General features: G+C 38.6%; 1 protein-coding gene across 5 annotated transcripts in view; it reads left to right on the top strand.

Moving 5' to 3' along the window:
- The window catches only part of RAPGEF4 (Rap guanine nucleotide exchange factor 4), a 142930-nt gene that overhangs the window by 72251 nt on the left and 48063 nt on the right, over positions 1–22616 (top strand). For 4 of the 5 annotated variants that reach the window (XM_083864710.1, XM_083864712.1, XM_083864713.1 and 1 more), the window contains 4 exons: positions 14211–14264; positions 14561–14667; positions 16279–16400; positions 17831–18014. In XM_083864710.1, coding sequence (XP_083720836.1) covers positions 14211–14264; positions 14561–14667; positions 16279–16400; positions 17831–18014 — 467 coding nt within the window. The remainder of the gene's footprint in view (positions 1–14210; positions 14265–14560; positions 14668–16278; positions 16401–17830; positions 18015–22616) is intronic. The other variant, XM_083864711.1, reaches the window with a different exon arrangement.

Raw genomic sequence — 22616 nt, 5'->3', positions numbered from 1 at the left:
ACTTGCCTGAGGACACAGCCTACTACCTTCTCTGCCAGTGCTGGCAAGGGCAGTCTGATAATATGTATTGGGGAGTCACATTTGATGACTCTTGCTTCTTGAATGTGTTTTCTTTGAGATTCTGTCTCAACCCCTAAAAAACATGCACATATGCTCCATTTATCTCTTGCAGTTGAAAGGCAGGAAGAGTGGGTAATTATACTGAGAAAAAAGATAGTCCCTTTCAAGGTTCATGTCTTCAGACAAGTCAAGCGTATACAAGTAACACATTTGGCACTTATATTTGAAACAGCAAAAGGAATTTTTTTGAATCTTGTAATTATTTTCTCAAGTTTGGCAGAAAAATTGGATCAGAGATCTTAAAATCAGATTCTTTCTAGTCACTCATATCGTCTCTCACAGAGCATTTTGACTGCCTGTCCATGCAATGCACGCTGGAAATTTATATTCCACAAAGTCAATTATAGTTCTGAGCCAGTAACAAGTAATCAATGTGTCTGATCTGATCATTTAGCAGTGTCTTTTTTTGCTTGTGTGTGGATGACAAAAATTTGAGAGGTTAATAAATAGTGGGAAAAAGCTGTCCAGTGATTTTGTTCTTTTTCTTGTGTTAGCTAGTCAGGAGCAGAAGCCTGTTGTGCTGGCTGCACACAAAAAGCACCACAAGTGTCCAGTTTGTGGGGCTCATTGAGAGCCATTCCACGTCAGAATTGCAGAGGCAGAAATGTCAGATCTCTATGGCAGAGCTGAAAGTGTAATTGGGACTGTTAGCACCTATGATGGTTAAGGAGAAAGTGCTGTTGAGGTATTTATGTTTTATGCCTTTCATTATTTATTCTTTTTGTGAATCTTCTGAAAGAAGGCTTGGCACAAGACCGTGAATGTGTTTGATCTTTGTGTACTTTATCATCGGTGATGCAGCTGTCTTAAAATTAAAGATAGCAGTTAGTGAGGAAATACAAATACATGTAGCTGAGTTGAATAGTAGAGAAATTAAAAGAATACTTAATTTAGGCTCCAAAATAAAATTTAAAAATCCCCAGCTTATTTCCAATACAGGTTGTTACATTGCTTTTAATTAGGATTACTCAGGCACATTTCTTTTCATCTTAGTAAATGAAATTATATATAACCAGTTTGTTTCATAACCTTAAATATGAACTGGATGGAGAAAAAGCTAGTAGCTTAGCAGAAGAATTGTGATTATATCTTCATAAATCTCCAGTACTGTCCATCCTCACTCTATATAGCAACTGACTTCAAATTTAAGAATCTGAGCCTAAAGAAACACCTCCTCTTCACTCATGCCATTCTTTCCTTGTAGCATTTATTTGCAGAATGGCTCAGGTGGTTACTTTTCTCCCAAAGGTATTTTCTGACCAGCCCACCTTGGAGCCTCCTGAGCAGTGGCTCCAGAAGCAGAGGTAGGGGAGAGTGGCTGTGCAATAGAAAGATGAGGGGATCATCAGCTCCCAGAGCAAAGCACATTTGGGCCCAAGAAGAGCCATGGCTCTATGGCTGCCCTTCCACAGCAGCTTCCAGTGACCTGCACCAGGGTTGCAGGGCTTTTCCTCTTCTATGTAGCCTCTCCTGTGTCTCTTCTGTCAACACCCAGCTGTGTGTGTCCTCCCTTCCATAACACTGATGCTCCTGCTTGCCTGGTGGTAAGGGAGCAGAACTGTCAGAAACACATAAACCTTTTTTCTGGGCTTAACCTTCTTCTGTTTTGGATAAAAATGGGCTTCCTGGCCAGGGTCAGCACAAGCTACAGAATAGAGCCTGGGTTTGAGACTGCTGTGATCTATCTGCAGCTGTAAACGTCTGACCTCAGCACAAAGCTCTGCAGGGTCTGAGAGCTACAGACTGACACTGTCTCTTGCCCCAGAGCTGGCATTTCTGCCTACATCAGCTGCACAGGAAGCAGAGAGAGAATTGGCAAGGAATTGCTTTGTCAGGCCAGCTTGCAGCTCTCTTGCACTTCACTGCTAAATTACAAAGGAATTTCTGTGATTTCAGTCTCCTGTGTATACAGATTTGTATAATGTATTCCTGTTACTTCTGTAGTACATACATAGACAGGCAAATATTTGTTTCCCTCTCCCTACCACTTCTCAAGTTGTCTTAGTTGTCTTCAGAGCTAGTCTAGATTAGGGATTTTCAGTTTGTAGTCTGCAGGCTATTCCAAATGACACTGAGAAACAAACCTGAGAAATGCCTATTGTCACTGCCTGAACAAGGTTCCTTACCTTGACTGACAAAACTGTAGGCATCCACAAGATAGATGAAGGAGCCTGACAACCTCCCTCCCTTTTTGTTTCCCCTGATTCAGTTCAGATTCTGCTCAGTGTCAGTGATAGCTGCTGTGCATTCCAGAACAATGTTGGAAAACCATGTTGACAAAACTGTAACAGTAAGGTTTCTGGCATTCCTTATGCTGTAAATGTATAGTCACTGCCACAGCAGTCCTTGGCCTGTGTGATAGAATGGCTCTCCTGTCTTCCTGGTCCAAACTAGGGGACAGGAAGCCAGGGGCTACCTTGCTAGAACTCCTGAATGGTGCTTACTCTATTCAATTACTTCAGTGTTCCAGTCAGTGTTCTTGAAATGCTGTCTTTTTTGGTTTGTGCATTTCTGCTGTATGTTTTAGGGTAGAGAACCTGGATTTCTGCCTGAAAAGTGACCTTTTGGTAGTACGGACACTGGACGATCTGCAATAATATTGGCCTTCAATATACCAGAAGTTTCTCAGGGCAGGATGCTTTTTCCTTTCCCCAAGAGAGTCTGCTATTGAGCTATCACGGAGAAGCTGAAAATTCCTACATTATCACAGAAATCCTGGAGTTTTTAAAACACAAGTTAGCTGGGAGTAATGTATGTATATTCAGTATTTCTAGACAAACTGGTTTGGATTATAGTAAGTTTCTCTGCAACAGCATTTTCACACTGTGATTTGCTTCATGTGTTGCAACAGTCGTTATCCTTTACACAACCCACTAAGAGTCAATAAAGAGTCAATTAAGCCGAATAAGATTTTGTGTTTAGAAAGAGGGTGAGTGGTTGACACATGGCAGGGACAGAATTTCAGCTGGACAAAACAATACTTCTAGCAATAATATGAAAATCAATACCAACATTGAATGGAAATGGGAAAAAGGGGATAAATTACAAAATACATACAAGAAGTGCTCTTCCATTTTACAGGGATGGGGCTGGTTCTGCAATATCCCTAAAAGCCAGACATCACAGAATTTACACAGCTTGGGCTACATACTGAGAGAGATAAAAAGAGATCATCTCTTTCAGAAACATGCTATGTTGAATTGGGATGTGAAGAGATGTGCATAGCTAGGGAAAATGTCAGGTAGAGTAATTTTACCTCTCCATACCCATCCTGGGTTAATTACTGCAGTGTTCTGTGTGCATTTGTGGAGCCACATTTTTTTTCAATAATGATGCATTTAGCAACAGAGACATCTCAGAGTATGTTTAGAAATGTCAGTCCCTCACTAGTTAATCAAGGAAGATGAGCTAAATTCAAAATAAGAAAAAATGAACAGGCCTGGTTTATATAGTAGCAAGTTAGGTGGTAGCAAACTCTGTAGAAAGTTAGAAAGAGAGAAGAAGCAAATTTGCAAATATGAAATATTTACTATTTTTCAATTAAAATCGTATTTTGTTGTAATTGACAGGAATTAAAAATATTACTCTTTTGCTATTGAATTGGGAAAATCTACTGTTCACACAGATGTACATTAAGTCAATGTTTGTATTTTATTTACTGATTATTCTCAATGTAATATGGAATTAATGTGAAAAACAGAGCATATCGATCTGTCTTGTTCAGATCAAAAATTTGATTCCAAAATGCCTTTTTATCTTTTTAATCAATAGAATTACTGACACTCTATCTAAAGAAGACTGAATGAACTGATTAAATACAACAGTTATGGCTTCATTTCATGCTATTAAATGTGTGAGACCACAATTGGATTTTACCGTAAAATGAAATGAAAAGCCCTTATCCTACACAGCCTGGGAAACTTGGATGAGATTGGGTAGGTAGTATGGTTCAGCACATCAACACCCACCACTTTGACAAGCTTTTTGTAGACATCAAGGGAAATAGAAGTTTTGAGGAAGATAAGAAGGTTGTTTTGTGGATGTTTGTCAAGAGCAGAATGCATGTCTTTTCCACTGACACACAAATATGTAAATTAAACCAGTGCTTGAGGGTTTTTTAATGTTTATGACAGGAGACTTAAAAACTATTGAAGTAGAGAAGTACTTGGCTGAAAGAAGAATGTTTGTGCTTTTTGTAAAATGTGTTCTGATCAAGCCATCACATTGGGATTTCTTTCCTCTGTTTTTTTTCATATAATACAGAAACAACCATTTACCTTTTTAGGAAATATATTCCATGTAGATGGAAATATCAATATAGATCAATAAAAATCTTCTGAGAAGTAGGACACCAGAAGATGTTGCATTGGATATTGTTAGATTATTCCTTCTCAGTTTCATTTTTAGCAAAGCGTGATTTCTAAAAGAGATGACCAGAAGAAGAAAGATGGCTACATAGGGAAGCTGGACTCCTTCAATGTTTCTTCATTTCGTATACTTTCACACAATGTACTGTCCTGAACATGGAGAATAAGGAACGTGAAATCACCAGAAGAAACCTAAAACAGGTTTAAATTAACTTCTCTTTCCCACTTGCCAGAGGCTTTACCTTATTCCTGATCTCCCCAGGGAATTCTCTAGCCCCGTCTCACTTTGAAGACTCTTTCTTTCTGTGTTAAAAATGTTTGTAAAGTTCCCAACATGAATTTATAGACACTAGACTTCCAGGATTCCAGTTGCAGCATTCAGCAGTGTTTTCAGTTGCTTATTCTCATCATTTGTTGGGGTTGTGAGTAGACACTGTTGTCCCCCTTTTACTGTGGAGAGGTTGAAACACTCAGAGGTGCAATGACTAGTGGGGAATCACACAATACATGAACTGCTGCCACCCAGGGGCAGTGGTCCTCTTGCCTCACTTGTGTAGTGTTTTGACTACACTGAAATGAAGAATTTTACCACTAATTTTAACAGGTTCACAATTTCACACTTAATTCACACTCCATCCAGGTTTTGGCACTCTTATGTTTGACATGAAATCACTTAATCTAAAAATTTCACTGCCTCATCCTTAGAAGGTAGTTCTGGCATCTGGATGTAACTGAAATCTAGGAGAGCCCATCCAACTCCGTTCTCTAGACAGAGTACCTTCTGGGAGTCTTGAAGATAGGAGATGCTTGCCAAAGTTAAAAAGGTATCTAGAAATAAGTGAGTTAAATCCTCCAGAAGCTCGTTAATCTTTAGCATCCCTTCAGTTTATCTTTTGAATAGATGCTGTGTGCCTAGAGCATACATAAGAGACAGGCCTTAAAAACTGCTAACCTTGCTGCCTATATTTATTGTATTTTTAAAGTCTTCGTCATTACAGCTTGTTTCTAAAGAAGTAAGTAATTTCAGATAAACATATTTTTAAAGCCATGGATACTAAGAAACCAGTAGTTTGCATGAGAGACAAAAGAAATGTTTTATTCTTTTGTAGGTTAAAGAAATGCAGGAGCAGAGAAACCCTGACAACACTGGCTTGAAACTCGTTATGATAACTGTAGTCACACCTCTATCAGAATATTGGGAATGCTCACAGCAGAGTTAGCATTTTCTGACATTTTATTCAATGCAGGCAGTGTAGTTATAGCAGCTGTTTCATTGTAGTGGGGAAGTAGAAAAATGACAGGAAAATAAGACATCATTAGCCATGTTTTGGGGGGCTTTGTGCACTGGTCATAGCCTGTTCCAATATTCTTTTTCCCTTTGACATTCACAGTGAAGTGTCATTTTTGGTAATGACTGAATCATTTTGTGTTAAAAGGAGGGATATTTATAGTTTCTCAAGGAAACATTGTAAAAGTATTAATGTGAATTCAATTTAACTTTCTAAAATAAATTTGCTACAGTGAATATTTGAGAATTTAAAGGACATATTTTCCTGTTTATGCTGTTAAAAAATGTAGATTACTAAAGAAAAGCAATTTTAGAATGTATTTTAAAATACAGCATAGTCTTCACATTGTATTACATTTAAAGAATATAGATTTTAAACCAGTCATCATTACTCTGAATATTTTGATAGTAGCCCATTTGCTGACAGTATTCAAAGCATTTTACAAAGGTAGAAATTATTAGTATTCCTCTCTCCAAAAAGGGGAAAATGAAACACACTGTGATTAGGTGGTCTATGTAAGGTCATGCAGTCAGAAAAAAACAGAATAAAACTGGGCTGTCTTTAACCACTGACCCTGGCAATTTTTACTAGGCTATTTTGCTTGATTTTGATCATTTGTAGTTAGATTATGGGGTTTTAGATTACAGGTGCTATAGCTTGATGAAACTCAGAAGATTTTTATAATTTGATTATCTTCTTCCCTAATTTTGTGAACATCTTCCGGCTTTGTGTTCATCCATTCATACTTTGCCATTCTCCCCATTTTGCTGTCTACAGGTGTTTGTTAAGAAACAAGAGTTGTCCTCTGTGAGCATGGGTGGCTTGAAGATCCTTTGGTAGTACAACTTTAGACTGTCTAGACTGGTCCTTTTGAAACAAATTATCTTTTTGGGTAATTTGTCCTTTTTTAGTTGCCAAGTATTTGTTAATTGCTAAGTCTCCTACAGACCTGGTATGAGGTCAGTCATTGTAAATTTTGGACTTTTCCAGATAGGAGATGTGAGCAGGTACTTTGCGTTTTGGCTGCCAGTGCTGTCTTGTGGAGCACAGGCAGATTCTTCCAACTGCTGCATATGTTTTTGGGGAGAGTGAAGAGGAGAATGAATTGTTTACAGCATGATAGGAGTGATGATTCATTTCTATTTCTACTTTTTTTGTCTTCTGAAGCAGTGTGGTGAATCTCCCTGTATGGGGCCATTCGTGTAAGAGTCAGACTTCATGATCCTTGTGGGTTCTGTCCAATTCAGAATATACTGTGATGAGCTCTGTGATTAAATGTAACTGGGTGGACCCAGAGCTCAGTCCTGGTACCATGTCCCAACCTTCCAAAGTCCCCCCAGCAGAGTGTGTGCCAAGGTTTCTTATGGACCATGTACCTTTGGGGGTTAGAGGTCATAGATTGCTTTCTGATGACATGCATTGGTCAGTGCATCAGCATATTCTACACAGGCTACTCCAGAGATCCAGTGTAGGTTAATAAAGTCAGAGAGCACAGAATATTCTGTGTAGGACAGGACCCACAAGGATTATCAAGTCCAGCTCCTAAGTGAATGGCCCCTATGGAGACTGGCCTGCAACCTTGGTGTTGTTAGTACCATGCTCTGACCAGCTGGGCTAATCTCAGGGGGATTCCTACAGTATTGATTACATTTTCCTTCAAATTTTGACAAAAATGTGTTCCAAAGGACCTTTTTATGATGAGATCTTTGGTCAGCTGTTTCTCTCATGTTCAGCAATCTGCATCCAGTAAGTGTACTGTTTCCCCTGTAGTATCCTAGCAGAGGTTGGTGCAATCTGCACAGACACTCTTTCACTGCAGCTGGAAATAAAACCAATGAAATTAACTTCAAGATACTCTATCCAAGACTGCTTTCCAGCTGAAAATGCACTCCAAAAGCTGTGATACTGTATGCTCAGCTGTTATATAGTCCCTGTTATATAGTTATTCTGTAGTGCTGGAAATAATGGCCTGTATTGGAAAAAGAGTCATCTCTCTACTATCTTTGGAACTCTTACCTCTGCCTTTGGTCTGAAGCAACACAAAGTAGATGACATTACAAAAAGTTTGAGAAGGAGTGGTGAGAGTTGAAGTGGGAGGTGTTGTGTGGGAGGGCAGTGAGGACTCTGGGTAGCTGTCAGCTGTATCCTGCTGACTGGCTATGATTTTGCCATTATTATGGGAATGGGTTTTTTTGGTATATTTTATTTCCTCCCATGTGAACCAGATAGGGCACTGGAAGTCTTTTGGGAGATGTATACCAAGATATTTAAAAATGGCAGTCAAAAATGTCACTCATCAGAAGGTGTCAGGGGTGACTTGGAACCAGTAAGAGCTAAAGATGCTCTGCTCCTTGAAATACACTTAGAATAATCAGATGTTATGGGCCTGGCTCAAAATTCATTGAGTCAGTTAGGGACTTCCTAGTTATTACAGTGGGATTTGGATTAGACCATAAATCACCAATAGTGGTAAATACTGAAGTTGTAAAACAAACAGACCTCTTAGTGATGTGGCTGTTGCTGCTGACACCTTTCAACGTGTGTGGCTTTTGTCCTTTGTTCTGGATCCTCCTGTCAGCCAGCAGGAAAACAGATGTCACTTGCAATTCTTTTCAGTTCCCCAGTTGAAAATCAGTTGAAAGGTATCAACAGTAGTGCACAGGTTTATCTGATCACCCTGGTAACATGCTGTGGTTAACTCCAATCAATACCTAAACTTGTTCTCTGTTCAGAGATGAGCTACACTGAGGTCATGTGAAAAAAGAGTGATTCACTGGCTTTCACTTTATTTCATCTTAGTTCTTTGCAATACATATATCCTATGTTTGCATTTGAGAGGAGTAAATTAAATCCTCTTCATCACTTGATTTTATAGATCCAAATTGCTGTAGATCTAAAGCAATCTAAAGATCTAAATGCCATTCATATGTAAAGGCTCAGAAACATCCCTTTACAGCTATTTAACAAGGGAAATAGAAAAACCTATTTTGTAAGAGATGTTCTTGGATTTTATTTATCAGATTCAAATAAGTTGACAAATACAGATCTTATGTAGGTAGGTCACTATTACTGTTGTTCATTTTATTATTTATTTGTCTGCATATTGCTCAGTGATGTAAGAAACACCAAAATAAAGACAGGCCTTGCCTTGTAGTTTGAAATCTAAGGCCTATTTCTCCACAGATTAAATGTGTGCATAAAATTATACACATGAATAGTCCTATTTAAATCTGTGGTATTGCTCTCATGCATAAATATTTGAATCTTGAAAGGAATGGAGGTTAAAATTATTACTTTCTCTGCTTCACCCCAATTTAAATAGGGAGTTTTGTGATTGGCTTTGTGAAGGGTTTGTTTGAATGGCTCAAATGTGAATTCATAAATGTACAGATAAGGAGTTTGTCAGTGTTAATGTTAAAAGCCTTTTTACTCCGGTGTCACATAATAGTTTTCTGCTTTCCCCTACCAACAGCAGCACCTTTCCCTTCTCCACCCCCCAGACCCATATGACCTCTTGCCCTGCAGGGAAGATCAGCAGGTCATTGCAAACTGAGTGTGTGGTATTGCTGCTGTGTTGCTTTATCTCACACTGAAGGAAAGCTAAGAGCAGGTACACGGATCAGTCCTGTGGCCAGGAGATGAGTAATAGTAAACTATTGTAATTGACTTGCTTATCTGAGCTCTTTGCCTGATAACTTTTCCCTTATTCAGGAGTCCGGAAAACTGGGATCATCAAGGACCTCAGTGCCACATATATGTACTTTAGTCTTGTTAATTCTCCAAAGATACCAGGATATGTTAAGAAGTCAATTAAACACTCTCCTCACTCTCTGCTGTTTTACAGGGAGAGCTACTTTTTTTTTTTTTTTTTTTTTTTTTTTTTTTTTTTTTTTAAAGTGCTTTCTGAGCAAATCTTAATGAAAGATGCAGGATTGTAAAGATTCACTAAACAATTCCTGGTCTTTAGCCAAGCTGTGACTGTCTCTTACAGAATGTGGTTTTTTTTCTGGGAAGTTGTTGCTGGAACCCTGTATGTCCTATTAACTAACTGATGTTGCATTTCTCTGCCTTTGAAATATGTCTTGCCTTTCTATAGCAAACTCAGTCCAAGCCCTGTGTTTCCATTTATTGCCTTTCAGCTAATCACTAGTGCAGCCAGAGCTCACTACTGCAGCTTTGAAAGGCTGTAACTTTGGGGGCTCTTTGCTGGGTATGTCTTTTAGATGATGATGGCATTGTCCCTCAGGAGGAATGACTGTCTGGGGCTTGCTGCCCCAGGAGCTCTATTACTGATTGCCTCTTAAAGCACCACCCTGTGGCTGAACTCGTTTTAGGCTTGTAAAGGTGTCCTTGAAAATTGCACAGCATCATGGAGTGAGGCTAAAAGAGCACTGAGTCCATCCCCAAGCCACATGCACACTATAGCAATGTCACTCCTGACTGATTCCTTGTGTGTCCTCCCAAAGATGGAGGAACCAGACCTCACTGGCAATCTGCCAGTAATCACTGTCCACACTGCAAGGAAAGCTGCAGCAATGCCTAAACTGAGTCTTTCTTGCAGCAATTTAAATTATTTCCTGATCGCTGCATGATGGACTAGGCCACTTCTTTCTCCTTTTCCAAGGCCTTTTAAATCTGAAGACTTTTTAAATTACACCTCTGCTAAGATTTGCCTTTCCCTTAGCTAAACAACTTTGATTATTTATGTTGTGCTTTCTGATTTTTCTTTTTGGTTTCCTCTAAATTCTGTCCAGCTGGTTTAGATGCTTTTGAGTAACGTGGGCAAATGAGACACAGTGTTTTATATTAGGTCTTCCCCAGGCCAACTAAAGCACACCATCATTATGTGTCTAATATATTACTGCATTCCAGCACAGTATTTGTTGCTTTTTCACAAGTATGGCATTGGTTATTCTGTTGTGTTTAATATTTAAATATTTAAAACATTATAAACCTTTTTTTCCTTTTCTGTGGTACTGCACTAAGACACTTGTTCCCTGCCATGTCTTTATTTAGCTAATTCTGCCTGCTTCAGAAATGTGTTCATCACTCTGTGTTACATAAAAGCATTGTTTTTTAGACCAGTGTTACAACTGTTTCATATTGTCAATTTATTCTGCAATGTATGTGCAATGCCTGCCATCCTGAAGTCTTCTGCAGAATCAAAGGTGTATTCTGCTTCATGCCATAATATTATCAGATTAATATTATACATAATATTATCAGATGTGATATATTCTTGAATGCTGCTTTTTAGAACAGAGCACTGGTATGACTGCCAGTTTGACTTTGCTTCACTGGTAATTGCTTTCAAAATGCACTTTTCCAACTGACTTTGCACCTATTTTCTAAGAATTTAATCTGCCTGTTGCAGAAGTGTATATCTGATGAGAAAGTGCTAAAGCCTTACTAAAGGGCCAAAAATCTACTTTTTCTTGTCTAATCTATCAGTGTTGCTACTCGATCGTGAAAAGAAATTAGATCAGTGTGGCATGACCTGTTCTTGGTTAATATACGTCACATGTGACTCATCTCCCTGTTCTTTTCCAGGTGCTTACAAATGGATTTTTTTCTAGGAAGACGTTAAGCTGACATCTATATTTTTTCAACTTCTCCTTTTCCATATTTCTGTCTTCAGCTGCCTTCCTTAGACCCCAAGAGTGGCTGCTGATGGTTCCAAGATGGATGCAGCCTTACTTAAGTTTCTTCAAGCTCTTCAAGTTTCCTGCATGAAATTCTACAAAGAGAATCTGAAAACAGCTAATTTATGTTTTTGGGTTTTTTTCAAGCTTGAGATTTTACTCCTGTCACTCTGCTACTTAGGATATTAACCATCTCTCTGCCACTGATCTTTCTAATGACCATTGATTAAAAATAAATCAAAAGTCAAATCAAAAGCGTTCTTGAACCATCTGTAAATAGATTTCTCTCTGTTAATCAGTAGCTCAACACTGTTTCTTTGTTTACTACTAATGTACTTGTGGATTATTTTCTTACTTCTGGACATTTCTTGGCAGCTCTGTCTCATTTTATACCTTTGCTTTTCTAATTCTCTCCTTTGTTATTCAATTTATACTTGCTTTCTCTAGACCCCCTACTTTCTCCTTTCTGTGTATTTTCTTTTTGTATGTCAGTGAAGAGGTCTTTCTTTAGCTGAGTCTTTACTTCACCTTCTAGTTAAGTTCTAGTATGTATTATATATATGATTAATACTGTTTCTTTAAGTAACTGCCAGCTCCCATTAACTCCTTTTACCTCGCACTTGTTCCCCCATGACCCACTCCAGGAATATAGCTATCAGTATTCTGTTTTTATGGAAACTTTTCTTCCTAGTCCATTGTGTCTGCTTTGATGCTCTTTCTTCCTTCTGTAAAGTTCTGACACTGGATCATTTCACGATCACCTTCACCCAAGTTATGTTCTATCTTTGCAGCTGATCCTTCTGTATTGGTCAGGATGTAGGTGAACAAGCCTTCCTGCTGCTTTCTGCAAATTCTTGTGCTGTGTCTTAGCTTTCACCTTGTTTTTTTTCTGTACTTTTGGGTTGAATCAGATTTCTTCCAAATGCTGTCTTACATTCTGTTTTGATTAGATTGGGAAATTTATTGAAAAATCTTCATTCATGTTCAATTTTTCACCTATTAGATTATGCATTTTTTGTTAAAACTTAATTTAAACTCTTAAGAACCAAAATGTGCATTTGTTTTTGCCAGTCTACTGCTCTAAAAGTCTCCTATATTTTTTATCTTACACATTTTATCTCTCCTCTAAGTATATTTCTAACTAGAATTAAAATCTAGAAGCTGGATTGAGTATATTGTACCTGTTTGAGATCATTATTCAATGGTTTTGTTTTCATTAGAGGCATCTTTGAAAAGATTTTTGGTATTCTTTGCATATGTTAACTGCAAATATAGACTGTCTAGAGCAGATTCCACACAAGAAATTCCAAGAAATATCAAGGGGTGTGCTACTGCTCTTAAATGAGTTTATGAAAAACTGTTGACTTATTAAATGAGAAAAATCAGGAAACTCATTTTTTTGTATTGATATGCCTTTTCAGAGACTTCCTGTAAGGTATGAATAGAAACAAAAGACTTTATTCGTTTCCATATGGCCTCTATGTTAAGATTATTGATTTCTGTCATATGCTTCCCTCATTTTCCCCTTCTCAGTTAACCCATAGTTTCCTGGTGCATTCTTAGCTCTTAGCACTGTTTGATAACTCTGAGGACTTCATCACGTCATTAAAATCCTGTGGGAGCTAATGGACAGATGCCTGTTTTAAGGAAACCAGTACCTGGCAACCCAGAAGTACATGGCTCATGTTTCACCATACTCCTGCCCTGGCTGTCTTGGCTTTGCCCTTGGGGTACCGTGGCTACTGTGGGCCAAGGTGCAGAGTCTTGCCCTTGTGGGAGAGCTCTGCCCAGCCTGATCTCCTGTCAACAAACCCTGAGTGCCAGCCAAAGTCAGCCCTTGTGTCGTGTCCCCTGACATTGCACACTCAGAGTGAATCTGATCCATGCTGTTAACTACCAGGCCCAACAAAGCCAAAGGTCTTCCCATCATTCTGAGGTGGCTACTGAAGTTTGGTTTTGTTCTCCTTTGTCTCCATTTCTACTGTCCTTTAACCTTCCACTTTCCTTTTTCCTCTGTGTTGCGCCATGTGCTCCCTGTCTCCCTCTTTCGCCTGTTTGTTGATGTGCCTGTTTCCCCAGTTCTCTCATCCCCTTCTCTCCTTCTCCCCTATAGAGCCCCCATAGTCTTCCCTTTCACTTTTCCTTTTGCAGAACCAAGCCACTTGCTTTGGTTTTTTATTTTTCCTTCACCTCGGACGCTGTGAAGGTCCTTGCCTGGGTCCCTGTGAGTGGCCTGCATGCCTCTGGATTTCACAGAGCAGCTATAAAAGGGTTGCCAGCTCAGCCTGATGATAATTTAGAAAACACAGATAGTGGAAGAAGAGCTCTATCTCCATTCCTGTTTCTTGTGCTATGCTGTAAGGGAGAAAAGAGCTGAATAGAAAAAGGTGCTGAAGAAGAGAATTTCCCTGGTGGGGGGCTGAATGGCAAAGCAGACGTGTGAGGGAACGCTGTTGTGCAGGAGGAAGAGCTCACTATGCCTGTGTGTGCTTAGATCTGGTGTGACGTTCGGCCATTGCCCATTTCATTAGAACTTCACAATGTTTAGCACAGATTTGTTATTCATCATCACATGTCATGTCACTGTTTTAATTTGCTGAGGCTCAACAACCAAGTTTGCCTTTAGGATGTCTTCAGAAGCTTTTTATATATTCATATCTCCTAGGCAGAGCTTGGACTTTTACATTATTCTTTGCTATTACAGCTTTTTTTTTTCTTCTTTTTTTCTTTGGTCTTTATTTTATTTTTCTGGTCAACCTTAAAAAATTATTTAATTTCATTTTATTTTTCAGACACCTCTTATTGATCCTCACATCCCACACCATCCTACTAAAACCATTACACAGGTAATAGAACATAGGTGTGCTGTAGACCCAGCCCATTAGACTAATGGAAGTAACTATTTCAACAGTGTGATATGAATCAGCTGAAGTGATGCTTTCTGTTAGATGTGAGAAGTATGTGAAACTTAAGATCCCAAATGTATACTACATTGCTCTGCAAAAATAAGCCTCTGTGCAAGAGGACTTTTAATTCAGGGAAAAGAGTATTTGTGTTTTATTTTGCAGGAAGTAGTACAGAGATTCCAGAAAGTTTAAAATCTGTGTCTTGGTCTTTTTTTTTTTTCTCCATGATCACCAAGGTTCCTTCAGAAAAGATCCTCAGAGCTGGAAAGATTTTGCGGAATACAATTCTGTCTCGAGCTCCTCACATGATAAGAGATCGTAAATACCATCTGAAGACTTACAGGTGTGTGAGCTGATTGTATAGAGGTCTCTGAATTTTTATGCCTGCCATTCTTTGATTTGTCATTTATGCCTTACCATACTTTCAAGTCTCAAAAGGTCTGAAATTATTCTGTGATGCTATTTGAGTTGGATGTTATGCAGTCTTTAATGGGCCTGGTAAATCCTTTCTGAAGTAATTTGACTGGAAATTGAGTCTGTGATTGTGAACAGAGCATTCACATACAAAAACTCTTCCAAAGTTAATAGCATAGTTAGCTGGAATATTTTGTGTAGTACCAAGTTAAAATGTAGATTCTGTTCTCCTTGTATATCAGTGAGAGATAATAGAAAAGTTCATTAATATATTATGTTTCTGTACTGATTGCTGCAGCAGTCTTGCTCACTGTGGCATTCTGAAAATTCACAGAACGTGAATGGTGAGAAACATTCCTGATGCAGATTTGCTACTCTATTTGAATTTTTTTCAGTGTATTGCCAGGCTTTCTTATCTTCCTGCTGGTGGCAGCACAGTCTTGCTGAAGTGGGATAACAATGGCACTTGTAGAATAGAAATCTGCCTGCAAGGTGTCAGTTTCTACCTACTACTGGCTTAAGAAACAATCAGTTTGTTTTAGTGTCTAATGTTTAAATCGAATACCTAGTACATTTTTCAGAGCGTTTTTAAATAAAAAATATTTTAAAATTTCTGAGTGTGTCTTTTTTAAATAGTAAATCAATATGATGCTGACCTTCATTTGAAATAAATGCATTAATTTCCATATTTCAGCCCAAAATGTATTTAATACACAAAGCTATTTGGCATTTGTGAGTTGTTTTGAGAATATGTTACGATATAACATTGCTGATTGTTCTAGGAGAACAAAAGAGAATATATTATAAAGAACAGTGCTGGTCCAACCAACTGCCCTATTTTCTCTTACACGTAACTGGGAAAACTCTTACTGTTCTGCTGAGCTAGGGAGTGTTACGATAATGAATTTTACTAAGTGGCCATGTGGGTTTTTGCTTTTTTAACCTCTTTGGGTGTTCACCAGAACTGGAGACCTGCTGTTGTCTGCCTCTGGGTCAGTCAGGAGGTGAAAGATGACCAAGACCTCGCATGAGAGAGCCTCAGGAGCACTGTACCAAAAACAGTGTCTCCAAATACAGTGTGACAGAAGTTTGGTTACAAACGCAGGAACACCCTCATAGCACTCACTCCTCCTGTGGAGACTGCATTGGCATAACTTTTACTGTATTAAATTACTGTTTTCTTGCAAGATTCTGAAAAGTTTTTGGTATCCCATGGTATACAAAGGTTTCGTTTGAACACTGGGATGGAGGTTGTTGCACTGGTGCTATAGGTTTTGTACCAGGTGTCACAGGCTCGATTTGATCCTCCTGAACTCTGCATTTCCCAGAACACTTGTTTTGCTAAGGTGATCCTCTCAAAACTGAACACCTTCACTGGTATTTCAAGTATGTGCATGTTAGATGGTGACATGGGATTTTCTGCAGGGAGATTTGACTAAGTCTATACAGAGTTTAAGATATCACTGTTGGCAGTCCCTTTGTACAGTCCCTCTCTTGGCTAGCTTCCTTTTTAATTCCTGTCTGTTTATCTGTCCTTCAGGCAATGCTGTGTGGGGACAGAACTAGTTGACTGGATGATGCAACAAAGTCCTTGTGTCCATTTACGAACCCAGGCTGTTGGCATGTGGCAAGTACTGCTGGAAGAAGGTGTTCTTAACCATGGTAAGATAAAAAAGATCAGTATCTTGATTAAAATATGGGCAGTATGTGACATCAACACCTCTGTAGTTCTTTTTCATGAAAAGGAAAGGCATCATGAGCCCAAAAGAAATGCTACAGAGCAGCCTGATCATTCATACATGCAACACACAGACAGTATTATTTGAATCTTTCTATGAGTATACTTTTTTAACTTTAGCATATTGCATCATAAATAAGCAATTTATAATGATAACTCTAATTATACTTAGGAGTACACTGGCTTGTGCTTATATTGTTAGAACTGGGTAGCACTCAAGCCAAAACCAAGGGATGTATTACCATACATAAAACTAACCTTCATCAAAGATTTGCAGTATTTAGAAGTGAATGTGAGTATCTGTGTTTGCTCGTTCCATCATTTTGGAATGATTTCCGTTGGTTTTGGAGGGGTTCCCAAATTCAGCACACCAGATACTCCAGTGCAGAAATCTGGGATTTTATGTTAGCTTTCTGATTGCATTTTGCATTGACTTTCAGTTTCCATTTGGCAGGATTTAGTTGGTAACAGGCTATTTCAGCCCTCAAAAGGGTAGGTTTCTAAAGCAATTTTCATATTTCAAGCTTTGCACGTACATTTTTATTAAATGTACAAGAGTAACTCTGTTACAGTAAACTTGCATTTATCGTCTCTTGTGCTTCCCATATCCCAGGGAGAAATTTCCATACTGAGAAGGCAGATTGTTTCCTTACCCTAAGGACTCTAACTTGAATTCCTCCATACATTCCCTTAACTCTCAGAGGCAGGCTGTTGCAAGCTGCATACAGTATCCAACTCAACACATCACTCTGACTTGCTTGGAAGACCAAGGATTTGTAATTTGCAATATCATAATGTTTCTTTAGAGGTCTTCTCTTGGCAGTTCTTCCATTAAGTTATTCCACCAGGATGCAGGTCAATGAAGGGATTATACCTTGATGATACACATTTCTGCTACATCATAAGGAGTTTAGTTGCTTTTGCTACCTTTTTTCATCCTGTCTAAACATGTAGAGCAAAGTGTTTGTGCTAGAGAATACCTCTACATTCATAGTGTAACCATTTTCCCTACTGTAATTTGTTTGATTAAAAGAAACAGTTTGAAACAATAAGAAAACAGAACTAATAAGAAAACAACCCATATGTGCACACACATGTGTTTGTATGCACACCTACAACACACTTATATCAAAGCCTTTTGGAAAGAATTTGTAGTACACAATTTAAAAGTGTACCCTTCAAGCTATATAACTTGGACATACGTGAGAAATAGTTTCATGCTCTTACAGTTTTTCTATAGCTTTCTTTCCCTTCTGAAATAATCTATCTGTAACAAACACAATACTACACAGATTTCTACAAGGTTTGCTTTGTTGGGGAGTGTTCAGTGTTTGATGTGTTATGTTGTTTTCAGTGGACCAGGAACACCACTTTCAAGACAAATACTTATTTTATCGATTTTTGGATGATGAGCGTGAAGATGCCCCTTTGCCAACTGAGGAAGAGAGAAAGGAGTGTGACGAGGAGCTACAGGATACTATGCTGCTTCTCTCTCAGATTGGGCCAGATGCTCACATGAGGATGATTCTCAGGAAACCGTAAGCAGAATAATGGGTTAATATTATGGGTCTTCCTTGTGACATGGAAACAAGAGAAACCTACATTTATCATCAGCCTTTTTTTCAGTCAGCTTTATAGTGACTTCAAAGCAACCAGTGTAAACTCTGTTTGACCCTTTATTGAAAGCAGGCATTAAGCAGGTAGGGTTTAGTGGCCACAGCAGACATATTTTACTGCTAATTAAATGTACTGAGAATGAGGAATAACTTAAGCTCACCTTCACTGAAGATTTGGTTGTAAGGGGCCATTCAAGACAGGCAAGTACACAGGGCTGGATCCTGCTACCTTGAGGCCATTTGCAAAGTTTGTCTTTGCTGTGGGACAGCAGTGGGCCCTGCCTACAGTGTGAGAACATTTTTCAGAGTAAGATTTTTGAGTCATGTAACCCAAGTGCTTGTTCCTGTTCTGTTTCCATCTGTATCCTTTCCTGGCTCCATCCTCGTTTAGATCATAAGCTCATTTCGACAGCACTTTTCCAAAAACTTGATAAAAGCATTGAATTTCAAAAAATGCCATCAAACACTTGTGCTTATAAAAACAGGAAACACTCCCATGCAGCAATAGTTTTGAAATAAACATTCTGTTTCTTCTCCTTATTAGAGATCTAGTCAACACAACCAAAGGAGCACTTACTCCCAGTCACACAAAATACATGGACAAACCAGACTGAGAGCAATTCCATACTCCTTAGGGAGTCACGGGATTGAGGTCTTGTTTACTCACAGACATGTCCTGTGCCATTTCCACTGAGGAGCTTTTGCACCTCTGAGCAGAGAGCAGTCATTCAGACACTGAGCAATGCCGTGTGTGCTGGGACCCTGCTCCTCTGCACTCTCTGCTTTCTCCAGGCCAACTGAGCAGGTCATCTTTTGGACAATTTCCCTTTTGGTTATCATGGGTTTTGGCTCCTTACTACATTTGCTTTTTGTCATGACTTCCAGAACAGTAAGTGTAAGTTTACACTAGCAGGATAAATACTGATTATCATCTGGACTGCTTACAGAGAGCTGAAAGGCTGGAAGGATGCTGTGGAAAGTACTGCCCTTCTCTCTGTATCATCACTTGCACAGCATCACCTGAAAGAATACTAATAGGAGATTTTTCATGGAATATAGTGAGGAGAAAGAGGTTTTCTCAAGACTCAGATTCATCTGACATCTTCCCCTATCCCTGAAAGTGCTTACTTTTGCAGCCCTTTGCTCACTGAAGTAAGCTTGTACTGCCAGGGGCCATATTAACTACTGTTCTGGTATTCAGTTTACATACATAATGATTTTGTTAGTTGAAAATCCTCTCTGGACTGAGCTGCAGCAAAGCTGTTAAAATCTCCATGAATCCTCAGAGTCCTGCTAGTTTTGACTAGACACTGTTAAAGCTGCCAAAAGTTCAAAGGAATTGTCAAGGCTTCAAGAGATGCTGACTCTAGCTGACCTGAGCAGGACCCACAATTTTCAAACCAACACAGCTGCATTTATAACAGTAACCATTTCCAGAGAGGTTGCAGAACTCAGATAATTACCCTGAAAGAAATAAGACAATATTCTTTGATGAGAAGATTACTTTGAGAATTTGATTGTATAATGAAGCTGTTGCTTTGAAAGGTACTTTCTATTGTTCGAAATCTAAAAATCTCTAACAAAAAGTGTCACTTGTTTTGACAGCCAACTTAAAAAATTCTCTGTTTATTACATTAACTGCAGCATTTTAACTGTCAAACTGTGAAAGAATGTTCTATAGTTTAAAAAACAGAATAGAGCTCAGGGAAATTTTTGGCAGGCTCTTGTTGCTATTGTATTTTTTTTGCCTTTGGAAACACATATACTGAATGTGAAAATAGCTTTTTGTGAAGTAGCAAACACAGCTCTCTGCTCCTTATAGTGGCTGGAGCACAGGTGCAGACCTTGCTCAAGTCCCTGTAAAAATTACTGTAGAATTAATACAGCTCCTCCTTAAGTGTTTCCCTCCTTCAGTATGAAAATATGCCCTGACGGTAAACCCTAATTTAATAGAATGCTGTAATACAAAGCTGAACACAATAATAACAGGAGTCTTTAAAGGAAGACTTAAATTCATCAGACAACAGTATTTAGCTCAGATGATGTTATGGATTACAGTCTTTTTTAATGCCCTAGACTAAAGTAAGCTAGCAGTGTGACTGAAATAATAGATCTGTGTTATATGTTCTTGGTGGCTTCACTTAGCACATTTTTTTCTTAGTAGAGGGCATTTGACACTTAATCACAATGTTATGGGGTCTCTGATCTTTTCCTTTGTTCTTATTATCTGACAATTTTCTGGTTAGCTGTATAATAAAAATAATCAATGATACTGCTTGGACATACATGGCTTATCAATGGCAAAGTCCTATGTTATTGTCAACATCCTAGTCACAGAGAAGCTCAATGTCTCTGACCTTGGTAAATTCTCCAAGCACTGAACAGTTTTTATTGATCACTTAATATCACCTGAGTTCTGTCCATTAATGTGTACCCTTGTTCCCTGCCTATTCCATTTATTATCTGCTCTGTAACCAGCTATTGCTGTTAGAATGTGTCCCCTGCAGAAACTAGGTCTTTACACAGCAGGATCCTACAAATCAACATCAGTGGGTCACCACACAGGTTTTAAAGACACAGTGATGCCTAATATCTCTCCACGTGACATCTGCAGGAGCAGAAGTAAAGACTGGGTACAGATATCTGCTACAGATTGTCAGTCCTTCCAATGTGCTAACATAGGAAGCAAATGGACATGCCGAAAGAAGAGTGTGTCCTTTTGTCTTGATAGAGGTCTGATGTAGTAAGGCATCATCCTTTTATGTTCTGATTTAATGCAGAAATTTCTTAATTTGTTACACTGTATTTTCCAAAACATGCTGGGTTTGCAAGCATGTTATAAAATTAAAGTTGCTACTTCCCTACTATTTGTTAAAATCCTTACCCTTTTGTTTGCTAGCTAGTACTGGCTTAGTTTTATGCTGTACTTAATTAAACTGCCCTGCATAAATCACTAGGAGTGTCAGCCTTGTAATTTCAAGCCAGATTCAGAAACAGTATTTTGAGTCACTAGAGGGCATAGCAGTACCAAACCATTTTCTGGTTTTCCCTTAACAGTTTATTTGATTGTGTATGAAAAAAAGAGTAATTTAACCCCAAATGGTTTTTAGTCTAAATTTGTCTTTAATCTGGGTAATAATAAATGCATGTCATTGGTAAGTGAAGAACAGAAGAAGAATAAAGCTTGCTTAGCAAAGATGTCCCTTGTCCTTATGTTTTCTATGACTTCTTCAGTACTTCTTTCATACAAAAGAAGTCTCCATCCAGCTACTTTTATAAAAAGATGCAATATAACTCCAGAGTGACACAGCTGGGTACTGTGCCTTACACATGATGTAGACAGACTGTTGAATCAGGAGGTGACTAGGCAGAAAACTTGCAGGGCATAGTATTTCTTCATATGGCTTTCCTGATCCTCTAGGTGCTAGTCTCCTGTAATACTGACATTTTAGGAGGAAAACTTCTATCAGAAAGGTTCATTGTAGTTTTTCTTTTAGGGCTGTCCAAAGATTCACCTGTGCTGTTAATTCTTTTTGAGATCACACATTGCAGAGAGCAGGTTTAGAGCTGTGCTTGTTGTAATGGTGGAGCAGGTAAACCTTCTCGTTTGGAACTCCTGCCCCTAGACGGGACTTCTTGTATCCCATTTCGTCACATCTTAAATTTATCCTCTCACTTGTGTCTTTGTTGCTCTTTTCTTTTGTTCTTGGCCCATTAAATTGATTACTTGTAATCTGCTTTTCACAAATCTAAACCATATTGTTTGGAAGGACTTAGTTCTATAAAAATACTTGAAATAACGCTTTAAAGGAATTTTCTATGTGTGTCTGTATGTCACTCCAATGTGCTGTCTGAAATTATGTGACAGGAGAATTTGTTCTTTTAGAAAATATTGTTATATTAGATACTGTAACTGAAGAGAATCCTGTGAATGGGAAAAAGATTGAGAGTTACTCACAGGCTTCCACAGCTCCTCCTGCGTGCTGTTTATTAGATCCTCCAAAGCATCTCAGGCACACTGCAGTTCCCACAGTATTTGTGTCCTTCTTTAGCAATCAGAAAATTTTTGTGTAGGTTACAGAAATGCAATTATTTCAGCCACAGTGCCAGCCTCCTTACTACTCCTTGTGCTAGAGGAGAATTATTCCTTCATCAATGTCTGCTTTTTAGTGACGGCAGCTTCTGATATTTTTCAGTGAGAGAAGCTGAAACTACCAAGTGGTTCTTATTTACCTTTGTGGCTAAACAGCAGCAGTGAGCATTAAGTGTAGAGCAGTCGTTAGCTGTCCTCCAAGATGCTCTGCTTCATCTCCAATTTGTTCAGCAGAAGTTCACACATTCCTTTATAAACCACTACTACTGTGTTTGCTATAACTAATTGCATATGAAAAATAGTGCATGCCCCACACTCAGGAGTCCTTTTGAAAGGAACAAATCTTTATGTACCATTTCTGATATATGTGACCATTTTATACATATATAGAACTCTTGATTTAATCAGAAAAGCTGCTTAATCAGGATCTC

This window comes from Zosterops lateralis (genome assembly GCF_965231275.1).
Source record: "Zosterops lateralis genome assembly, chromosome: 7".
Lineage (NCBI taxonomy): Eukaryota > Metazoa > Chordata > Aves > Passeriformes > Zosteropidae > Zosterops > Zosterops lateralis.
This window is presented reverse-complemented; position numbering and strand designations above follow the sequence as displayed.